General features: G+C 48.0%; 1 protein-coding gene across 1 annotated transcript in view; it reads right to left on the minus strand.

Moving 5' to 3' along the window:
* ADAMTS17 (ADAM metallopeptidase with thrombospondin type 1 motif 17) overlaps window positions 1-22,143 on the minus strand; it is a 370,860-nt gene that overhangs the window by 117,184 nt on the left and 231,533 nt on the right. Inside the window, exons 14-16 of the mRNA XM_055364140.2 lie at window positions 21,157-21,284; window positions 8,643-8,763; window positions 4,719-4,787 (exon numbers count right to left, since the gene is read on the minus strand). Coding sequence (XP_055220115.2) covers window positions 4,719-4,787; window positions 8,643-8,763; window positions 21,157-21,284 — 318 coding nt within the window. The remainder of the gene's footprint in view (window positions 1-4,718; window positions 4,788-8,642; window positions 8,764-21,156; window positions 21,285-22,143) is intronic.

Below are 22,143 nucleotides of genomic sequence, written 5' to 3' on the forward strand. Positions count from 1 at the left end.
TATAAACAGAACCAAAGACAAAAACCACATGATTATCTCAATAGATGCAGAAAAGGCCTTTGACAAAATTCAGCAATGCTTCATGCTAAAAACTCGCAATAAATTAGGTATTGATGGGACATATCTCAAAATAATAAGAGCTATCTATGACAAACCCACAGCCAATATCATACTGAATGGACAAAAACTGGAAGCATTCCCTTTGAAAACTGGCACAAGACAGGGATGCCTTCTCTCACCACTCCTATTCAATACAATGTTTGAAGTTCTGGCCAGGGAAGTCAGGCAGGAGAAGGAAATAAACGGCATTGAATTAGGAAAAGAGGAAGTCAAATTGTCCCTGTTTGCAGATGACATGATTGTATATCTAGAAAACCCCATCGTCTCAGCCCAAAATCTCCTTGAGCTGATAGGCAACTTCCGCAAAGTCTCAGGATATGAAATCAATGTGCAAAAATCACAAGCATTCTTATACACCAATAAGAGACAAACAGAGAGCCAAATCATGAGTGAACTTCCATTCACAATTGCTTCAAAGAGAATCAAATACCTAGGAATCCAACTTACAAGGGATGTGAAGGACCTCTTCAAGGAGAACTACAAACCACTGCTCAATGAAATAAAAGAGGATACAAACAAATGGAAGAACATTCCATGCTCATGGGTAGGAAGAATCAATATTGTGAAAATGGCCATACCGCCCAAGGTAATTTATAGATTCAATGACATCTCCATCAAGCTACCAATGACTTTCTTCACAGAATTGGAAGAAACTACTTTAAAGTTCATATGGAACCAAAAAAAGAGCCCGCATTGCCAAGTCAATCCTAAGCCAAAAGAACAAAGCTGGAGGCATCACGCTATCTGACTTCAAACTATACTACAAGGCTACAGTAACCAAAACAGCATGGTACTGGTACAAAAACAGAGATATAGACCAATGGAACAGAACAGAGCCCTCAGAAATAATGCCACACATCTACAACTATCTGATCTTTGACAAACCTGACAAAAACGAGAAATGGGGAAAGGATTCCCTATTTAATAAATGGTGCTGGAAAAACTGGCTAGCCATATGTAGAAAGCTGAAACTGGATCCCTTCCTTACACCTTATACAAAAATTAATTCAAGATGGATTAAAAACTTACATGTGAGACCTAAAACCAGAAAAACCCTAGAAGAAAACCTAGGCAATACCATTCAGGACATAGGCATGGGCAAGGACTTCATGTCTAAAACACCAAAAGCAGTGGCAACAAAAGCCAAAATTGACAAATGGGATCTAATTCAACTAAAGAGCTTCTGCACAGCAAAAGAAACTACCATCAGAGTGAACAGAGAACCTACACAATGAGAGAAAATTTTTGCAATCTACTCATCTGACAAAAGGCTAATAACCAGAATCTACAATGAACTCAAACAAATCTACAAGAAAAAAACAATCCCATCAAAAAGTGGGCAAAGGATATGAACAGACACTTCTCAAAAGAAGACATTTATGCAGCCAAAAACACATGAAAAAATGCTCATCATCACTGGCCATCAGAGAAATGCAAATCAAAACCACAATGAGATACCATCTCACACCAGTTAGAATGGCAATCATTAAAAAGTCAGGAAACTACAGGTGCTGGAGAGGATGTGGAGAAACAGGAACACTTTTACACTGTTGGTGGGACTGGAAACTAGTTCAACCATTGTGGAAGTCAGTGTGGCGATTCCTCAGGGACCTAGAACTAGAAATACCATTTGACCCAGCCATCCCATTACTGGGTATATACCCAAAGGATTATAAATCATGCTGCTATAAAGACACATGCACACATATGTTTATTGTGGCACTATTCACAATAGCAAAGACTTGGAACCAAGCCAAATGTCCAGCAATGATAGACTGGATTAAGAAAATGTGGCACATATACACCATGGAATACTATGCATCCATAAAAAATGATGAGTTCATGTCCTTTGTAGGGACATGGATGAAACTGGAAACCATCATTCTCAGCAAACTATCACAAGGACAAAAAACCAAACACCGCATGTTCTCACTCATAGGTGGGAACTGAACAATGAGAACACATGGACACAGGAAGGGGAACATCACACACCGGGGACTGTTGTGGGGTGGGGGGAGAGGGGAGGGATAGGATTAGGAGATATACCTAACATAAAGGACGAGTTAATGGGTGCAGCACACCGACATGGCACGTGTATACATATGTAACAAACCTGCATGTTGTGCACATGTACCCTAAAACTTAAAAGTATAATAATAAAATTTAAAAAAAACAAAATAAAATTCAGAAATAAATTGGAAAAAAAAATTGTCTTTGCTCTAGGATTGCTTCTCTACTGAAAAATTCTGGCCACAAGAAAACCAGCTTTTAGGATTGTGGCACAAAATATTCTACAGCAAATCTCTCTTAGAGAAATCCATTCCTTCTGGGGAGTTTTAACTGTGATTGGATTCCAGGCATATGGAATCCAAGGCAGTAAAATGTCAAAAGCTGAGATAAAAGTTGTTCAGGGTCAAAGTGATTAGAATCTTTTTCAGAGGAATCTCCACTCAAACTACCAAACATACCTGCAAACAAGATCCGCTTGTGGGGGATGAGCTGTTCTTGAAAGAAGCTGCTGTTGTATGGTAACTTTTGCAACTAACAAACCTTGGCATTGGGATCACCGATCTGCAGAATCCGACAGAGCTGATTGGGCCCTGATCAATTCCTTTCCCTCATTCCACAGCAAGGTCCCTGTGCGGCTGATGCATGGTATCCACATCTATTCTTAAGCTTAACTTTGCCACAGGATGCAACAGTGAAAAGACATCTGTTTTCTGTCTTTTCTCATGTGCCCCTGGTGGAGGTGCTGATGAAAAGCAGTTCAGGGCGGACTCGGTACCCAAGTGAGCCCACCCTCAGGTGACCTCTCAGCACAGGGCAGTCTTTATGCATGCGCTCTGCTAACCGTTCTACGACAAGTTTCTCTGTTCATGATAAAAAGGAAATCAGCTGGGCGCAGTGGCTCACGCCTGTAATCCCAGCACTTTGGGAGGTTGAGGCGGGTGGATCATGAGGTCAGGAGTTCAAGACTAGCCTGAACGACACGGTGAAACCCCATCTCTACTAAATAATACAAAAAATTAGCTAGGTGTGGTGGTGCATGCCAGTAATCTCAGCTACTCAGGAGGCTGAGGCGGGGGAATAGCTTGAACCCGGGAGGCGGAGGTTGCAATGAGCCGAGATCATGCCACTGCATTCCAGCCTGGGAGGCAGAGTGAGACTCCGTCTCAACAACAACAACAAAAAAAAGGGTAACCAATGAAAAAGACAGTCCCTGAACTGAAAGGCAGGCCCTCTGTCCACAAACTGGGGAAACTGCCTCGAGCTCACAGTCCTCCAATCCCTGCTCTGACCCAGAGCTCAAAGTCCACCTGAGGCAGGTGTGAAGAGCCACCAAGAAGGGAAAGAGTACCATCACCAAGTCCCAAAGCACCCTGGCGTCTCTCAGGCCAGACACCCCCGATGTGGATGCCAGATACCACCACACTGCCAAAGCATGAAGAATAATTATGAGGTAGGATTTACTCTCAGAATTTACAAGGTAGATTCACATTTTAGGTAAGGCTTTATCTTTGGAGTGATTTCCCATTCCAGCTTCAGCCACCAAGCAGGAGAAATCCAGTTACAGGAACATGATTTGCTTTCATGAGGAAGCCATGGATAAAATCCAATGCCTTTGTCATGGTTCCAGGAGAACATGCCATTTCTGCCCTAAGGACCAGTAGTAAGAAGGAACTTCAAAGTGATGTTGACCTTTAACCTGTCTCAAATCTTCCAGAGTTACTATTACTAGGCTATGAGCAATTTCCCTGTGAAGTCATTTGTGTCCGAATTTCTCAAGTAGACTTGCTGTGAGATGTCTTGGGGCTCCCATTTTTCCTCATGTTTTCAGGAGCATTAACCATCTTTGGAAGAAAACCATCGGACTGAAAAGGTACCATGATGGACTAGAGGTAAAACCCTGGCTACGTGTACTTGGACTCTTTCCCCTAAAATCAGAGTTCTTTTTTTTTTTGTTTTGTAAATACATCATAAAATATTTGGAGAGGCATTTGTTTGATTTTTCTCTTCTTACAAAAGTTATTCACAAGAATATTACTATCTTATGTTTCTCCCTAATGGTTGTTCCTGGGTCTAACTGAAAAGAACTCACTGTTTGGGAAACCCGTGAGGCTAGACTGTGCCTTGGTTCGCCCCTCAGAATGGGAGGTCAGTGTAGACAAACGAAGACCACAAGGGTGTTACCAAATGCCCCTCTGCCTGTAGGGAAACCAGTCCTGAAATATGAAAACTTTTCTATGGAGGAAGGTGCCAGCGAAGGCTAAATTCTCTGGCATGTCTAGGTATTTTCTGCCAGAGCACACGGTGTGCTTGAGGGGAAAGAAAACTTACCCCCAGCAGGCTAGGGTACGTTTCCATTTGACTCTGTCTTTTATAGCTTTCAAATTGGTTTCATCTTACAGTTTTTCTGATGGTAATCAGTCTTCAACGTCAGTTTATGTAAGCATTTAATGGCCTCTGAGTTTATCCATGGCTTCGCACACAACTTACTCCCATTGATTCTATTCAGAAAACACTCAGACGCGTGAGCCAGGCAAGAGCCACACCAAGCATGTCACTGCTGGGACGACACGTAACATCCAGCATCTTACATGAGAAACACTTGGGAACAGCCTCTGCCATCACACATGTGGATACCTTCGTACAGAGATCATTCTTAACTGAGAAAAAGAAACACGTTGTAATTGGTTTATGTGCACATTTTACGATTCTTCATCACAGTGTAAAGAAGCCTCATTTTGTACCATAAGCCCCCACAGTGAATTTCCGCCCCCACGAGATTCCACACCCCACACTACACAGAGCATGGAACCTAGCATGTGGCAGGGGCTTTAGAGGTAATTACTGAACAAATATGTGACACATGGATCTATCCACATTCAAAAGGGATCCTTACCCCACCCTTTCTTTTAAGGATTACGTGAAAAGGTTCTCGCAAGAACACAAAGCAAAGGGATCCAAAGCCCACAGGTATCCTTGGCTGGTTCTCAGTGAGGACTTCAGTCCAGGTGTGTCCTGGCTGTCCATGGGCTGGTCACCTGGAGACTGACCAGCCACCTTTTTAGTGCCAAGGAGCAGGATGGAATAAAGATAATATTGCTAAAATGGCAATTTAATGAAATGAAAGCATCATACTCAAATTACCAGGTTCAGATAACTCAACTGTCTTAAGCCAGCCCAACGCATGAGCATTTTGAAGCCCATCCATCAGAAAAGCAATAAGATAGCCAAGTTGAGCTGATTCCTTCCATAGATAAGTAGCTGAGGACCTCATTTGTTCAAAGTTTGGAAGCAACAGGCTGGAGGGCGATAAACGCCCTACACTCAGGATGCCACTTCCCCTGGTGCCACACTGGGACCTCTCATGACAGAGAGGGAGATTTGGCTCTGCTGGGCTGGACACTTTGCCACGTGTGGGTGTGCCCTGGATTCTCAGCTCAGGAACTTTGGTAAGAGGACCCACAGGAGTTCAGGCAGGGGTCAGGACTTCATAAAATTGGGCAAAAATCCAGCATTTGATTCTGCTTTATCTTTCTGGTGTAGAGTTTCTCTTTGATATTCACCCTTAAGGGTGATAAGGCACTCCTCCTTCCCTCATTCTTCAGAGGCGAGCAGAGATGAAAGTCAGCTTCCTATCTAAACTGATAGGCCTGCTAAATCCACCCACTCAGCTGCACTTGGCGTCACCAAGATGCCTCTTGACCTGGGGGCTTTCTACGATTTCCATGCTGGGTCTCGCAAGGATATGTTTCCCCTTCAGCCTGAAGTGTCCTCCCCCTACCCCCACTATCAGCTGATCTCTACTTGTCCTTTAGTGCTGGGGGCCACCCTCAGCTTTTGGAGGCCTAGGTCTGGTGCCCCACCAGAACCTGGGGTCCCACAACACGCCTGCTGGGCTGCCTCTACCTCATGCTCACATAGGCTGATGCTGTCTGTCTGCCCGGGGGTCCCCTCCCTCGACGGTACCTGGGGTGGGGACAATCACTTATTTCCGTATACCTAGCGGTTAAAATGTAGTCATGCTGCATAAATAACCATTGCGCGAATGGGCTTGGGGGTAACCATTTGTATCTCTAAGTGCATTCCAGTATGTCAGACCATGATGACAGGTTTGTGCTGAATGCAACTATACTAGATAGGCAGCCAGTGACTCATTCTTGTGCAAATGAGTACTGCAGGCAGATTTTCAATATATAGAATCCATATGGATGTGGGCTCGCGTTCACAGACTCCAGCTGTGAGGATTTGAAAAACAAAAAACAAAAAACTGCTGTGTACCTTAAAATGAATGTGTGACAATTGGCAATCACTCAGAATGACAGTCCAGGTAGGTGAAGCGAACGTGTGCTTATTTTTGTCTCAAGGTCTGCTGAGGCTTCTGTGCCTCGGCAGCTGGAAGGACACACGCTAGGCTGCAAGCCAGGGTGGGAGCAGCTACCCAAGGAGGCTTCCAGTATGGTCCATCCTTCCATGGGGGACTCACTGTCATGGCCACAGGGGTCTGACCTCACATTCCAGACAGGGATGTGGCCCAGGCCGGAGTGGATGGAGAAGGGAAAGGGGTGAGCAGGAGAGGAGGACATTACTGTGGCCAGATGAACGGGTCTGCCTAGGCCAAATCAAGGGCTGGTACACAGATCAGAGTCCGGCCAAAGGAAGACCACTTTTGACCTTAATCTGGGTTATCTCAGAAGTGAGATCCTATGTTAGATGTGTGGTAGAACTTTCCTTAGTGTTCTACATACAGAGTTGCCCAGGGTGGGGATGGGAGTGGGCCTGGCTGTACCTGACTTGTCTTCTACAGAATCACGCACTTGTAGTCAGTTCTCTTTATGGGAGCTCAGTACAATGTTCAATTTAATAAACAAAGGGTTCTAATGCTTCCATTAAAAAAGAAAAGCAAACAATAAGTAGTAAACCTTTACCAACTGCAGGAGTTTTGCTCCTAAATGTTGGCTCAGCAGCAATAGGCAAGGTCAAATTCTCATGGGAGCCCAGGAGCTGGGGTACCAATAGAGAAAATGGCATCAAGTATGTCAAAACCAATAGCAGAAATGGGCAACGCTCTGGAGCTGTGCTGTCCAGTAGAACCTTCTGGAATGCTGGGAATATTGTCTGTCTGTGCTGCCCAACACAGGAGCCGCTGGCCGTGTGCGGCAACGGAGTACTCAAAATTTGCCCAGTGAGATGGAAAGATGAACTTTTAAGTTGGTTTCATTTTAATGAATTACAGTTTGGATCGTCTCCAGGGGCCAGTGGCTGCTGAACTGGACAGTGTAGCTACGGAGGCCACTTTCCCCCAAACCAACCTGCTCCTGCCTCTCCTTTCTCTGTTGACCTCAGGAGCCACGTGACACGCACAGGTTCTCACACTAAGCTCCGTGCCTCACTGACTAGGTACCCATCTTCAAAATCCACCTGAAATTTCATTTTTAAGTTTCATTTTGCATTTGCATTTCCTCTGGTTTTACTTTCACAGGGTCCTGCAAAATGTTGGTGCAGTAGGCTGTCTTTCCTGCAGGCATCTAGAAGGAACGTTTCTTCCAGACCAGGTTTCCTATCCACACAGAGAAAAGTGGAGAACAGAGCGCGCCTCACCTTACGGGGCTGTTCTGTGAGACAGGGAGGCAGAAATGTGCTTCTGTTCTCTTGTCGGGGGAAAATGAACTGAGAAGCTTCTATGCAGAGCAACTTGTGGAAATTAAAATAAGTTTCTCAGCTCCTTCCTCCCAACACAAGTTCTCCTGGAGATGGGGGGTGAGTGGACATTCGCTAAGGCTGCCAGAGCTCCCTCTCCAAGTGGCTTGCCTGCCTCGTGCTCCCCTCACTAGGTGTCAACCACAGATGCTTTCTTAAACATTGTCCTTCAGGACAGATCAGAAAGTTGTGTCCCATGTAAGACAAAGCAGCCTGCAGCTGCAAAAACCATGCAAGCAGAAAGATGAAGCCGGCCCATCAACCGAATCCTGGCATCCCTCTCTAGGGACAGTGCTGAGGAATGTCTGTCCCTGGGGACCAGGAGGCTCGGGTACTCCGGAGTCACAGCTGGCAGTGGCACCTGAGACCTTCCAGACTGTATGGCTTCATGCACGTTTTAGAAATGTGTTATCCTACTTTTACTAACAGAAAATTCAAACACAGAGCAAACGTCTTCCATCGACAGGTAAAATGATTTGGCAAGTGTCTTTCCCACCTTCTCTGCCTGCACATCAGGAGGAGGGCTGCCAGGAAGTGCTGAGTTCCTGGCACAGGGCAGCTACCAGTGATTCATGGACCTCAGGCTAAGTGGGGAGCTGTTTCCGTTCATGGCAAACTATTCACTCCTAGCAACTTGAAGGCATCCTTCTTGCTAAAATGTCCTTTCTTGCTTTTCAGAAATGAAACTGAAGTTCCAGGTCACCTATCCACTACCATCTAGCCCTTAAATGTGAAATGTAGGGAAGACTGCAATCAGTAGCTTCAGGCAAAGGACACAAAACACTGTAGCCACAGCAGCCCCATGGGCCGACACTCACCTGTCCCCCGGGCGTGGCTGAAGTCACCCTTCACCAAGTGGCAGGTCTTGCCGTCCCCGCTGCAGACCCCGCATCTGTCCTCTTTGGCTGCAGACCCGATGATGCCGTCACAGCCGATTTTCTAAAGAACCACAGGGCCTCATTATTCTGTGGTTAAGACTCAGAGGAGTTTTAAAGAGGCTGCCCTGCAAGGCTAACTTTTCCATGAGGTGCAGCATACATGGGGCCTGGGGCCCTGATCCATTCAGAGGCCCAAGAAAATATTTTAATTCAGGAGAGAAAAAAGATGCACAGAATCCAACCTAGATTATATTTGTCTTTATAGCCGCATAGTTGTAAAGTGTATTTTTTGGTATTTGTTCTGGAGGAGGGAGATCCATGAAGGCACAAGTGCCCACAGGGGTCACAGAGGCCTGACGCCCTGACTTCCTGGGGGCAGAGACCCTGGGGAGAGAGTGAAGCCTGAACCCTCACACCAGCAGGTGCAGCCACAACTTCTCATGATGGGGGTTCCCCTCTGGGCTGTGGGGGTCACCTGTAACTTGGCTGAAACAACCAGTAGTCTCAGAACATACAACAGAAACCACAGACTTTTCTAACAAGGTGGGGATGCCCACAGCTCACTCAGGCAGGGCTGGGCATGGGCCCCTCTTTTCTCAGGCAGGAAGACCTAGTCCATGAGGAGCCCCATCTCTCGTACCTTTTCAACAAGGCACGTCTGAGAGCAGAGGAGAGGCTGCCTCTACCCTAGGTGGACCTGAGAAGCACCGCCTGTTCTCTAAAAAGTAGAAAAAGGTTTTGGACTCTTTTTTTCTTCTTTAAAAAAGTGAGAATTTTGTATTCTGCAAAATAACCTAAATTTATACTGAACATTGGGTAATTATTTACTAGCCACATTGCCTAAATGTCCCTCCACATTTTCCCCCTATAAAGCTAATGCTTCCAGAACAAGAACTGGGTTTTTCCTACTGCCCTGCACCCCAGATTACATATTGGCACTTCAGACTCCAAAGGAATCTACAGCCAGAAATCAAGAAATCAAGATCCAAGATAATCCTGGTGGAAGTGAGTTAGCCCCTTCCTGTGATGCCTGGACGAGAAGCAGCACCGTGCTTCCCCCTCACAGGTACTCCCACCTGCAAGCAGGGCTTGGAGCTAGCACAGCGCCTGGGGTGCCAGGCTGGCCGCACGCGCATCCCTGGAGGCAAGTGCCTGGCCCCACAACTCCCCAAAGACATCAGCATCCTCTGTTCATTATGGCAGCAGTTCTCCAAATTAAGTGTGCATCGGCCTCATGGGGAGGGCTGTTAAAACACAAACTGCTCTGTCCCAGCCCTAGAGTTTCTGACCCAGCGGGTCTGGGTGCACCTGAGAATGTGCATTTCTAATCGGCTCCCAGGAGATGCTGAGGCTGCTTGCCGGGGCCATGCGATGAGAACCGCTGCATTATGGCATGCTACTCAAAGGAATAGGTGAATGCTCTTCATATTTAGTAATCCTCAAGTCTCATCCTTGGAGCCTTTTATTTTTTTGAAAAAGATCTAATGGGAAATTACTATTGTTCTGTCCAAAAATGATAGCATAACTGGACAGATTCCAGAGAAGACTTTAAGATGTTCTAAAAGCTGAGCAACTTGAGTCTAAAAATGACCATGATAAAATCTGAAAAAGGGCAGAGCTTGAATAAAAGATCAAACTTGTTCAAAGTTAGTATAAAAAGAGGAAAAGGGTAAAATTGAAGGCTTTAGTGGCCAGAGGACAGCAAGGAGCAAATGGGTAACAGTGGGCTTGATGGCGGCTGGGGAGATGTAGGTAACATATCAAGACACATATGGTAACTGGCAACCAACTGCAATGCTTTGCTGGGGCTGACCATCCAGTAGTGACCTGGAGGGAAGCCAGCTGTGATGAGGCACCGTGAGCCTGGAGCGCAGTGCAGGGCTGCCTAGATTCTCGGTGTGGACTGCTAGCCAGCTGCTATCAAGTTGCTCAGTATAAAGATGACAGGGGCTGGCCCGGTGCGGTGGCTCACGCCTGTAATCCCAGCACTTTGGGAGGCTGAGGTGGGTGGATCATGAGGTCAGGAGTTCAAGACCAGCCTGGTCAACATGGTGAAACCCCATCACTACTAAAAATACAAAAATTAGCTAGGCATGGTGGCATGCACCTATGGTGACACGCACCTGTAGTCCCAGCTACTCGGGAGGCTGAGGCAGGAGAGTAGCTTGAACCTGGGAGGCGGAGGTTGCAGTGAGCTGAGATTGCGCCACTGCACTCCAGCCTGGGCAACACAGCAAGAGTCCGTCTCAAAAAAAAAAAAAAAAATTATAAGGGCTAAGAATAAAGAGTAGCCAATATCAGAAAATGTCCCCCAGCAGTGTTTAGCAAACGCCGAGACCAAATCTGTGAGAGCACGTGTCTGTTGCTTTGTTTCACTTCAGAGCTCCAGTGCATGGTCTCCAGACTTGCTTCTGCTGGGGCCACAGGGCCAATGCCCACAGAGCTGGTCTCTCCCGCTGGCCTCTTTCCTGGCACCTGTTCCAGCTCCCACCTGGGCTTTCTCATCTCAGGTGCCCTCTGCTGTAGACATTCCCTACACTGGCTTCCTATAATTTTCAAACCACACCCTTGCTTGGTAGGAGTGAGTCTCTGGCTTCAGGCCTGGTTCCTTGTCCTGCACCTCAGTTAAGGTTTCCTGATTCAACAGCTTCTAGATGCCCCATTTGGTCCAGTTTCCTCCAGCCCCAAAGAAGGGGGCTTTTCACGGCAGGTGCAAACAGGAATGCATACAGGGTTGCCCTTTCAGTTAATTCTGGAGACCATCCAGGGGCTGGGACAGGTCCATGGGTTCTGCCCACTCTACTTGGTGTTATTTTAGAGGCTGTCTGCATCTGGAGGCAGGGAATGCAGGGCTGTCCGTGTCTGAACAGCAGTGAGTCTAAATGCTGATGGGTGACAGCCACAAAATCTGCGAACGGGGGCATTTTCTTCCATTGTTTCAGTCAGCGCAAGCAACTTATAATCTTGGCAGAAACTGGGATGGTTTTCAAATGGAAGCTGCCATAGGACACAACTGAAGTCATTAATTCTGAATATTAGGGGAGCTTTGATGATTGTATTTATGAGGCTTGGTGTTCCAAGAGAACAACATGACCAAGCCCGAGGAAACTCCAGGCAATAAACTCTCTCAAGTCTTCCCATGTTATCCTGGTGATACTTTCCTTAGTTACTTTCCTAGGAATCTTCATCACCCATTTCTCAGCTTTCAAAGCAGGGCTTCAAGTTCCTGGCCAGCATTTGCTGGTCGCGCCCTGTGCCTCTGGCTAAGTCAGGGTGTATGTGACACCAAAGGACCAAGGAACAATGTCCCATGGCATAATTAAAGGCATGGGATGGTATGGGATGGTATGAGATGGGATGGAACGGGGGGAAAAGCACAAGTTCTTCATTGGTCAAGACAGCTCCTGTGAAACATGCAGAAAGTGCTTGGAAAAGCTTTAGTGCTCAGATCCGTGTGCTGAGGAGGGCACAGGATGGGCCGTGGACAGTGGGAAATGTCCATCTTTAGCTGTCTGAGTCCTGGATTCCACCCAGGAACTTTGCCCCTGTTGAAGATAACCAGGAACAACAGCCTCCTGGTCATCACACCTAGTGGACGTGTCTCCAGCCTCATCTTTCACCTCTTGCTCTACAGCATCCGCTGTGTGTAACACCCACCCTGTCTTTGTTGTACATGTATTGATTCACCCATGGTGCCTGTTATGTGCCTAACCTGGAAATAAAGACATGTAAGATGGAGGGAGGTGCCAGTGTGGAAACAAGCAGACACCCCAGAGTGTGTGCCTAAAGATGCCCTGGAGGCCAAGGATGGCTCCTGTCTGATTCTCCTCCCACCCCCTGGATGACTCCTCCCTCCTCTTGCTTCTTCGACTCCGTGAAAGTGGGTAGCTCCCCCGGGGCTCCCTGCTCCTTCTGATTTTTCATTTTCTTGGTAATTTCGCCTTCTCCTTATTTCAGCCATCACCCTCATGCAAAGAGCTCTTAAGCCCACTTCTCCCCTCACTCCACCCTGGCTCTCACTACTAAGAGTCTGCTGAGCAATCTCTTCAGACTTTCAATGCGACAACTTCTCCTCCAAAGCTGCCTGACCTCTTAATTCTAGTTGGACACCCCCTGCCACTGTCTTGGAACTGACAGACAGGCCTCCTAGCCTGAAACCTCCAAGCCATTTCTGACTCTTCTATTTTGGGATGTACCCAGTTAGTTGGTGAGCTTGGGTTTTTTGTGCCCTGAAAACCTCTATTGCCTACTTCTCCTCCATGTTCGGCTCCACTCCCGAGTTTACACCCTCCCTAATCAGGACACGAACTATGGGAGCATTTTTCTCCTGCCTGCTGCCAGACTAATCTCCACACAAAAAGAGAGAGAAGATCTGTGGCCACAGATCCCCACTGCCTATCAGAAACGTCCACACATATGAATTTAAGACTCTCCATGATCTCATCCCAGCTGCTCACCAACTCAGCCTCCCTTCCTCCCCCTCCAGATACACAGTGAATCCAACCCCCTCCAGCCCACTCTTGTAAGCCCTCCCCCCGAATGACCCCTCAGCCAGGTGGGCAACCAGAACAGCCTCTTAACTCGTTTCCCGGGATCTACTTGAATCAGTTATCCAAAGCTAAGATCGCTTCACTCCTCTGCATCAATTCTGCCTGGGCCCTGGCTCCTTTGTGCCAGCCTCCGCCCTCGTCTGTTGCTGGAATGCACCCATCTCCCTCTTGCTTCCCTCTGCCTGGAGCTCTCTGCCCCCAACTCTCTGCCAGGCTGGCTCTTCCTCAAAGGCTGTCTCCTCTAAGAGAAATGCCATGCCACCTGCTCACTGTCCTCCTCAGCCACAGTCCCCCGCTGGGTCTCTCTATGGCACCATTTTCCTTTCTTCTTCTTCACACATACCAATCTCTGGAATGATCATGTTTGTGAGCTGACATGGCCTGTCTGTATGTTGGACAGGGACAGGGATCCTCTTGGTCCTGCTCCCTAATGAAAGCCCAGCACACAATAGTGTGCAGCACTCAGAATGTGATCAACAAATAACCTGATGCAGGAATAAACGAAATTCCACCCTATGTGTTTTCTGCTATGTCTAAGTGGAACCTCTTCTTGGTTGTTAAACCACACCTTCACCTCTGGTCGTTGGGTTTCCAAGTGAGTATGTGTCACCTCCCTAACGGACCATAAGCACATAGAGGACTGTGTCTGAGAATTCTTTGTATTCTTGGCCTTCCCCCATCCTCTGACACACACAGTGGCTGGTGTGGTGTTAAGCACATGTGTGTTCAGTAAGAGCGTACAAATGATGACCTCTTATCAAGCTGGGGAGTTTAGTTTTCTCATATTTGAATTGGGACTTCCTTGTACAAGTTTTGATGGTACTTGTTTTTTCTGGCTGGAATAAGCAGTACTTGCTTTCTTCAACTTATTAGCTATCTTCCAACTACTGCCTCATCCCATCTCTTCGGTTGGAGGGAGGCCACTGACTTCTTGAATGACTTTTAAGCGAGTGCAGATTTTAGGCCAGTCGCGCAGCTGTGACTCCAGGATTTACTGGGTTCCTGGGTGAGTGCCACCAGGGCCTGTAGTGCCCATCTTCCTCTTTCTTGACTTCATTCTTGTTTTGCTAAACTACATGTAACTTCTGCAGAACGCATGCATGGAAAATAGAATTTCTGAGTTCTTCCATGTCTCAAAATTAGTTTCCCTGCATGCTTGCTTGATAGTTTGGCTGCACGGAGAACTCCATAATTATCTCAATTTTCTGCCAGGGTCAGTTTTTTCTGTTTGTTTTTCTTGGTCTTTCTCCTTCAGGCTGCGGGTTTTCTTCAAATTGCAGATGATGTCTGGCTGCCCACTTGTATTTGAGAACAAGCAACAGGAAGGCCCACCGAAGGAGATCTACATTTGAAGCCCGACCGAAGGACATCTACATTTGAAGGCCGACCAAAGGGGATCTACATTTGAAGGCCGACCGAAGGGGATCTACATTTGAAGGCCGACTGTAGGGGATCTACGTTTGAAGGCCGACCGAAGAGGATCTACATTTGAAGGCCGACTGAAGGAGTTCTACATCTGAAGGCCGACTGAAGGGGATCTACATTTGAAGCTGGGCACTGCTGCATGGTAGGTTTCCTTTCATGACTAGTGCGAGGGAAACTGACCTCTAACCCCAACGCAGAAGGCTGGGCACCGTCCTCAGCACAGAGACCTCCCTGCCTGCTCTGGGTTTCCTCAAACAGTTCATTCCATGACCCTGGAAAGCAGCTCCCTAACATTTTACCTGACAGCCCGTCAAGCTCTGAGTGTGGGATCAGACACCATCAGCATGCCGATGCACCCTCGGACTTGTTTTCAGCCCACTCTTCACTTCCGACCCTCCATTCTCAAGCCCACAGCTCTCAGTTTGGGCTGTCTTTTCAGTGGCGACTCTCTGCCTCTTCCAGCTCTGGCCTCTGCTGCTTTGTTCCTGCATGACACTTCCACCCACTTCTGTCATCCAGAAAGAGGTGGGATCTTTCACCTGGAAGCTCCTGCTTCCCTTCACTGTTTGTGCTGGTTTAGTGGAGTCCCGCATGGAAGAGGCAGGAACATGTGGCTTGGTCTGCTGGCTTCAACCAGAAGTTGTCATGGGAGGTTAATCAGAAAAAAGGGGTGCAGGGAATGACCTTCAGGTTTCAGGCACTGCTATCCATAAAGGTTTGGCACCCACAGTAACACACGTTAGAGATGCCAGCTGCAGGGTCATGGTGCAGGGAAGGGCAGCATGTGGGGAGCATCGTGAAGATGCAAACCCAGGCTTAAGTGCCAGGAACGCTTTCCTGCAGGCTTGTTACCTCTGCTTTACCTGGGGGTCCTCTGAGACCAGGGTCTCTTTGAATTCTCCTAAACTTCCCCAGTAATTCTACCTGCCTCATAGATGATCTTTGGACAGGAAATAGGAGGCCAATAAATTCTTGGCAATGAAAGTGGTCCATAGAAATGGGCTCCAGATTCCAGAACCACTGAAATCCTAAGAACACATAATCCATCCATCCAGCCACTCTTTTTTTTTTTTTTTTTCCTTTTTTGAGATGGAGTCTCTCTCTGTCGCCCAGGCTAGAGTGCAGTGGCGCGATCTTGGCTCACTGCAACCTCCACTGCCCGGATTCAAGCAATTCTCCTGCCGCAGCCTCCTTAGCTGGAATTATGGGCATGCACTACCACGCCCGGCTAATTTTTGTATTTTTGGTAGAGACGGGGTTTCACCATATCGGCCAGGCTGGTCTCGAACTCCTGACCTTAGGTAATCCGCCTACCTTGGCCTCTCAAAGTGTTGGGATTATAGGCATGAGCCACTGCACCTGGCCCCTTCTTTCAATATGCAATCAAAGGCTTTCCTCTGGGCCAGTGTATAGGGAAGCACAGGTTAATGAGACGTACTTCCTCCACTGAAGAAGGTCACAGGCCCTGAAGGTGTTTTGGCTTGGTATTCATCAAGCCCAGGATATGTATACAAATTATGGTACCAAGGAAGCAGGAACTGAATTGGAGAATGTTGGCTACAGGTGTGCACAAACCAGTAAGGCAAGCATAGCTGGGTCTCAGGTACATCTGGGTCTGTCCATCGTCCAACGGGCAAAGCCGCGTGTCAGCTGGACTCACTCATTGCATGTCAGCAGCTCCAGATGCAGTTGTGTATCAGAGACTTATTACCCCGGTGTCTCTCCTTCTGGAGGCCAACAGTAGGAATCATTAATGATGGGACTCTTGATTTATAGGGGCTTGCTGAAAAATACACAATGTTTGTGTTACTTCCCCCAATTCCCTCCCAATTTTATGAGTGCTGTTAAGTTTAATTTCAGCATGTTAAGTAATCTGTGACTCACTGAAATGAAACTTAATTCAGTCCTCATAAAAACAGAATAAAATGGCATTTCCATGTTTCATGTTATGGTTTGAATCAGCCTGCTATTTGGAGTGTAGTGGAATCTACTCAAAATGCCATTTTGAAGCCTCTCATCCCCTACCAACTAGTTACTATGTTCCTCGACATTTCCCAGAATGCCGTCTGCTACCCCAAAATAGCACAATTTATAGCTGCAGGGAAAGAGAGGGAAACGCTAGTAGGCAAACCACGGCAATATTTCTGTGAGTGCTGTCTCACATAAAATGTGGGTGATTTGTATGTTTAATCCGTTGTAATTAGACCATTATTATCGATGAATAGATACAGACTTTCCACTCATTAGGCCCCTGAGGGTTTCACATTACAATTACTATTATTTTCCTTAACCATTTTTTTCTTGCTTTACACATTCACAAATGCCACAGGAATCCAGAATGTTCCATCTTGACAATTACCGCAACAAGACATAAGTACTATATTTGAATTGAATTTGTCATCTTATTTAAGAATGCCCGATTTTTATAAAAGTTCATTAACTACGACTAATAATTTGGAGTTTTGTGAGCATCGATTTAAGAGTGGGCTGAGGTTAACCTTTACAGTATCTGTCTGAAGAAAGTACTGTTAGACCAATAGCAGATGGCTTTTTAACTTCCTTCAGAAAACAAGTTGTTTCTCACGGTTTTAACCTGGAGAAGTACATGCAGGTAGGTGCTGTTGCCACCCACCAGGATGGTGGATCTTTTGTAAAGACTGGTGGTCTGCCTGGAGGCAGCGGGTTACCAGGGTGCAGCCACCCGGGAGATGGTGCTTTCGAGAATTGGTAGGCAGGGTCTCTGCAGTGGCAGGGTGAGGCTCCCAAGGAGCAAGAGACCACCATCGAGCATCATGAAAGTTGCCTCCATCTGCACCTGTGCACCCTGGTGACTCTACTTGGTTAATGTGAGGTGCAGTGCAGGCGCCAACCAATCCCTGCAATGATGATGACAAGGGTGGAAGCACTGGAAATAGACAGGCTGGTCCTGGGGATGGAGTGACATCTGGGGATGGAGTGGCATCTGGGAACAGGAAGGCGTGCATCCCAATGTCACTCCCATCACATCTGCAATGGACTGGATGTTTGTGTCTTCTAGAGTTCATAAATTGAACTGTTCATACCAACGTGATAGTATTTGGGAGTGAAGCCTCTGGGAGGTGATTAGGTCAAGAGGGGATAGAGCTCATGAATGTGTTGGTGCCTTTGTAAGAAGAGGCTAGAGAGCTAGCTAGCTCTCTTATTTTTTTTGAGATGGAGTCTTACTCTGTCGCCCAGGTTGGAGTGCAATGGTGCAATCTCGGCTCACTGCATCCTCCACCTCCCGGGTTCAAGTGATTCTCCTGCTTTAGCCTCCTGAGTAGCTGGGATTACAGGCACCCATCACCACACCCAGCTAATTTTTTTGTATTTTTAGTAGAGATGGAGTTTCACCATGTTAGCTGGGCTGGTCCTGGAACTCCTGACCTCCAGTGATCTGCCCGCCTTGGCCTCCCAAAGTGCTGGGATTATAGGCGTGAGCCACCACACCTGGCCTCAAGAGAATGATTTTTTTTTTTTTTTTTCAAGACATGGTCTCACTCTGTCACGTAGGCTGGAGTGCAGTGTCACAATCTCGATTCACTGCAACCTCCACCTCTCAGGCTCAAGTGATCCTCCCACCTCAGCCTCTGGAGTAGCTGGAACTACAGGCCTCCACCACCATGCCTGGATACCAGCTCTCTTTATGCCATGTGAGGACACAGAGTGGCAGCAGTCTACAGCATGAAAGTGGGCCTTCACCAGAACCCATCTATGCCAGCCCCTGGATGTTGGATTTCCAGCCTCCAGAACGTTGAGAAATAAGTCTGTTGCTTATAAGCTACCCAGTCTAGGGTATTCGTTAGAGCAGCCTGAATTGACTAAGATGACACCCAAGTGCAGAACAGGGTTGGGCTCAATGCTATCCTCATGACCACAGACTTAGGCCATTCAAATGTCTTGAGCAGCATTTTCTCTTTGATTCCACGACTAAAGGTTTCATTGTCATAGTATGGAACATCCTCTAGTTGAAAGGGCTGTGATTAAAAGCAAGATCATGGATGGAGCCCATTGGCACAGATCACACAGAGCATAAATTATGTCCAGCCAGTAACACAGACCCCACTGGCTAGACAATTTTAGGATTCTTAGAAATGCCTCCCCATTGGCAAGAACGCTGCAGAAGATGCTGGCAGAGGCTGGGGATGGCTCGGCTGGTGCTGCTCTAAAGGGTGTAAGAACTCTAACTCGGGAGGAACGTTAAGTCGTTGGGCAGGATGGTCTGTGGAAGTGTGTAATTTAGGTAGGACACCAGCCCTGCACTTGGCTGGTTAGAAGTTTACCAAGAACCATCAGCGATGCCTCATTTCAGTAACAACGATAAGGGCTTTGTTCATACTGCCTGAGGGGCAGGGCCTTGGACATTCTTTGTTACAAGAAAGCAGTCAGGAGGGGCCAGCTCAACCACTCATCACTGCCTCCCTCCCCGTGAGGCTGCTGTGCCAAGACTCTCGGGCACCAGGTGCTTATCACCCACACTTATCTGTATTTGATAACAAAGCCAGGCAGTGCCAAAGGAGTCTGGGTCTTGTCAAGCTTTTCCCTGAAAAATCCCAGTTTCAGACTGATTTGGCCTTAGCAGGAAAAAGCATCTGTTTGGGTGGAAACGGTTTGCTGCAGCAATCACCCTGGAAGCTGTCTTTGTGTCTGTCTTTATGCCTTGCCTCCTCTTGTTCTGTTTGTCACGCACACTGAAATATTGATGCCTATGCACTCTGCTAGGCACTGAGCAAGCAAAGAGCATAAGCAGATCTGCTGTCCGCATGGGCAAGTGGACCTGACGCCTGGAAGCCAGCATCTGGCTCACCACAGTTCTGTGAGGACAATGCATGGTGATCCTGACACTGATCTGCCTGCTCCAGACATCAGGAGCTGCCATTGTCACTAGCTCTTGGTGGGCTCCCCTGTGGAGGACACAGTTGAGGGAACGTGGTCATAGGATGACAGGAACACGTATGTGTGGCTGAGGGCAGAGCGCTCCCTGGGTGCTGTGGTCTGAATGTTTGTGTCTCCTCAAATCGATATGTTGAATCACCAGCCCTCAAGGTGATGGTGTTAGGAGGTGGATGTTTTGGGAGGTGACTGGGACATGAGGGCAGAACTCTCATGAACAGGATCAGGGCCCCCATAAAAGAGACTCACAAGAGAGCTCACCAGCCCCTTCCACTATGCGAGGACGCAGCAAGAAACACTGTCTATGATAAGCGACCCCGTCATCAGATCCCAAATCTGCCTGTGCCTCAAGGCCTCAATCTTGGACTTCCCAGCTTCCAGAACTGTGAGTAATAAAGGTCAGTTGTTCATAAGCTGCGTGGTCTATGGTGTATCGTTACAGGTGCCCAAGCTGACTAAGATGCTGGGGCTCTCTCACAACATGCCCAGCTTGACCCGACTCACCAGGGAGTATGGTACCTGTGGCATAAGCGAGGCACAGAAAATACAAAGCTTCGACACCCACTCCCCATCCCAGCTGCTGCACCACCTCAGGAGGTGCTCGTTCTGGGGGACAAAATGGGAGCATGGAGTCACCTCGGCTACCCCAGGCTAGGAGCCCCACCTGGGGAGGGTAAGGGCTACAGGTGGCCCTCAGCTTGGGCAGGGTTAATGCAGGTGGAGAGTAAGCTTCCTTCCTTCTTCTCGCATTCTTTTTTTTTTTTTCCCCGAGACTGAGTCTTGCTTTGTTGCCCAGGCTGGAAGGCAGTGGCGTGATCTCAGCTCACTGCAACCTCCGCCTCCCAGGTTCAAGCAATTCTCCTGCCTCAGCCTCCCGAGTAGCTGGGATTACAAGCACGCGCCACCATGCCCGGCTAATTTATTTTTGTATTTTTAGCAGAGACGGAGTTTCACCCTGTTGGCCAAGCTGGTCTTGAACTCCTGGTCTTATGATCCTCCTGCCTCGGCCTCCCAAAGTGCTGGGATTATAGGCGTGAGCCACCGCACCCGGCCTCTCTTTCTTTACTTAAATGATTTTTATCACTGTTCTAACCAGTCATGGCCATCCAGCCCTCAATGCCTTTGGGACTATATACCAGTAGATGGGTGCTCCCTGACAGCAGGGCGCACCTATCTACCTGGCGTTACCTGCACAGGCATTGGCTCAGTTCTGCCGTCTCTTCTGCACTAAATGGGGCCTGGCTTGTGCAGACATCCTTTAGGCACATCTTAGTACCCTGCCTACCTTCGTCTTGGTCATGATGTCTAAAGCAATTTTCAAAGTCTTAGAATACGTTGTGCCTATTCTTTCCACCTCCACTCCTTGTTGGCCTAGCACTCAGTCATTACTGAGCTAGGGTTGGTGCACCAGGCAACACTGGCTGCAGGAGGCGGCATCACTGGGTGCCTTCCTAAGAAAATCCACTCCCCTAGGCCTCCTGAGACCTCTGCTCTACCCCACTCCCTGTCTGGGGAGACTGAGTCTCCTCTCCAAAGCCCCACCAAGGACCGAAGGAGAAGTACGTCACCTGGCACTTGCCGTGCACGCAGAGATCAGTCTCGTAGGGCCCGCAGGGTGTGCCGTCCAGGACCCTGTCGGCCACCAGCAGTGGGGACTCCTTCCCGAGGGGCGAGCAGTAGAGTTCACATGGCTTATCTGAGGAGGGAAAGGTTGGAGGACGTTGACACGGGAAGGTGTGCGTGGGCCATGCAGGGCACAGGTACATGCGGGCAGAGGGAAACCCTGAGGAAGAGAGGTCCACACAGGTCAGTAAAGGTGCATGAGCTCAGGTACACGCTCCAGCTCCTCTAAACACGTGGCACAGCAAGTGGAAAAAGATCCACAGCCACAGGGGAAGACAGTGCAGGTCTGAGCTCTGTGGGGCTGCCTTCTCTCATCTCTCTATCCTTTGCAATGATACAGGAAGTTTCCTTTTCCTTAAGGCATCAAATATATCCGGTGAACAAAGGAATAGTTGTGTGCTAATCTCTACGTTGAATACACATCAAGGGTGAGCTGGAGCCACTCTTATAGCAAGGGTGTGAAGGGAGGGGGAGGGAAAGGGAAACGAGAATGCCTCTGAGTGAGGGCAGCGGCCCCAAGGGTCACCATGACAGTAGCTTTGGTAAGAGCTTCAGTGCTCCCCTAGCTGCTGGGTGACAGAGCTGTGCTTTGGGGTACAGAGATCCCAGAAGAAACTGAGTGGGAGTAAGGTACAAAGGGGACATGTGGGCCGCTAGGACAACTTATAAGAGCCGCATGTGCACCCAGGCAGGATGGAAACCTGGGTTTCCCCTACTCCTAAAAACACATGACCTCCCAGAACGCGCCCAGCTCCCCAGCCTTTGCCCGGTGTGCGCTCTCTGCCTGGAAATCCCTCGCGGCACTTTGCCTTCTACTGCCCTGGAAGCTTCCACCCTGCAGCTCTTCCCTCACGCCAGCTCTGAGGTGCGGTAGGACCAGCATCTCCACATGCACTGTGCACACACCTCCATTAAAGCGACAGCATCTGCCT

This window comes from Gorilla gorilla, chromosome 16, assembly GCF_029281585.2.
Source record: "Gorilla gorilla gorilla isolate KB3781 chromosome 16, NHGRI_mGorGor1-v2.1_pri, whole genome shotgun sequence".
Taxonomy (NCBI): domain Eukaryota; kingdom Metazoa; phylum Chordata; class Mammalia; order Primates; family Hominidae; genus Gorilla; species Gorilla gorilla.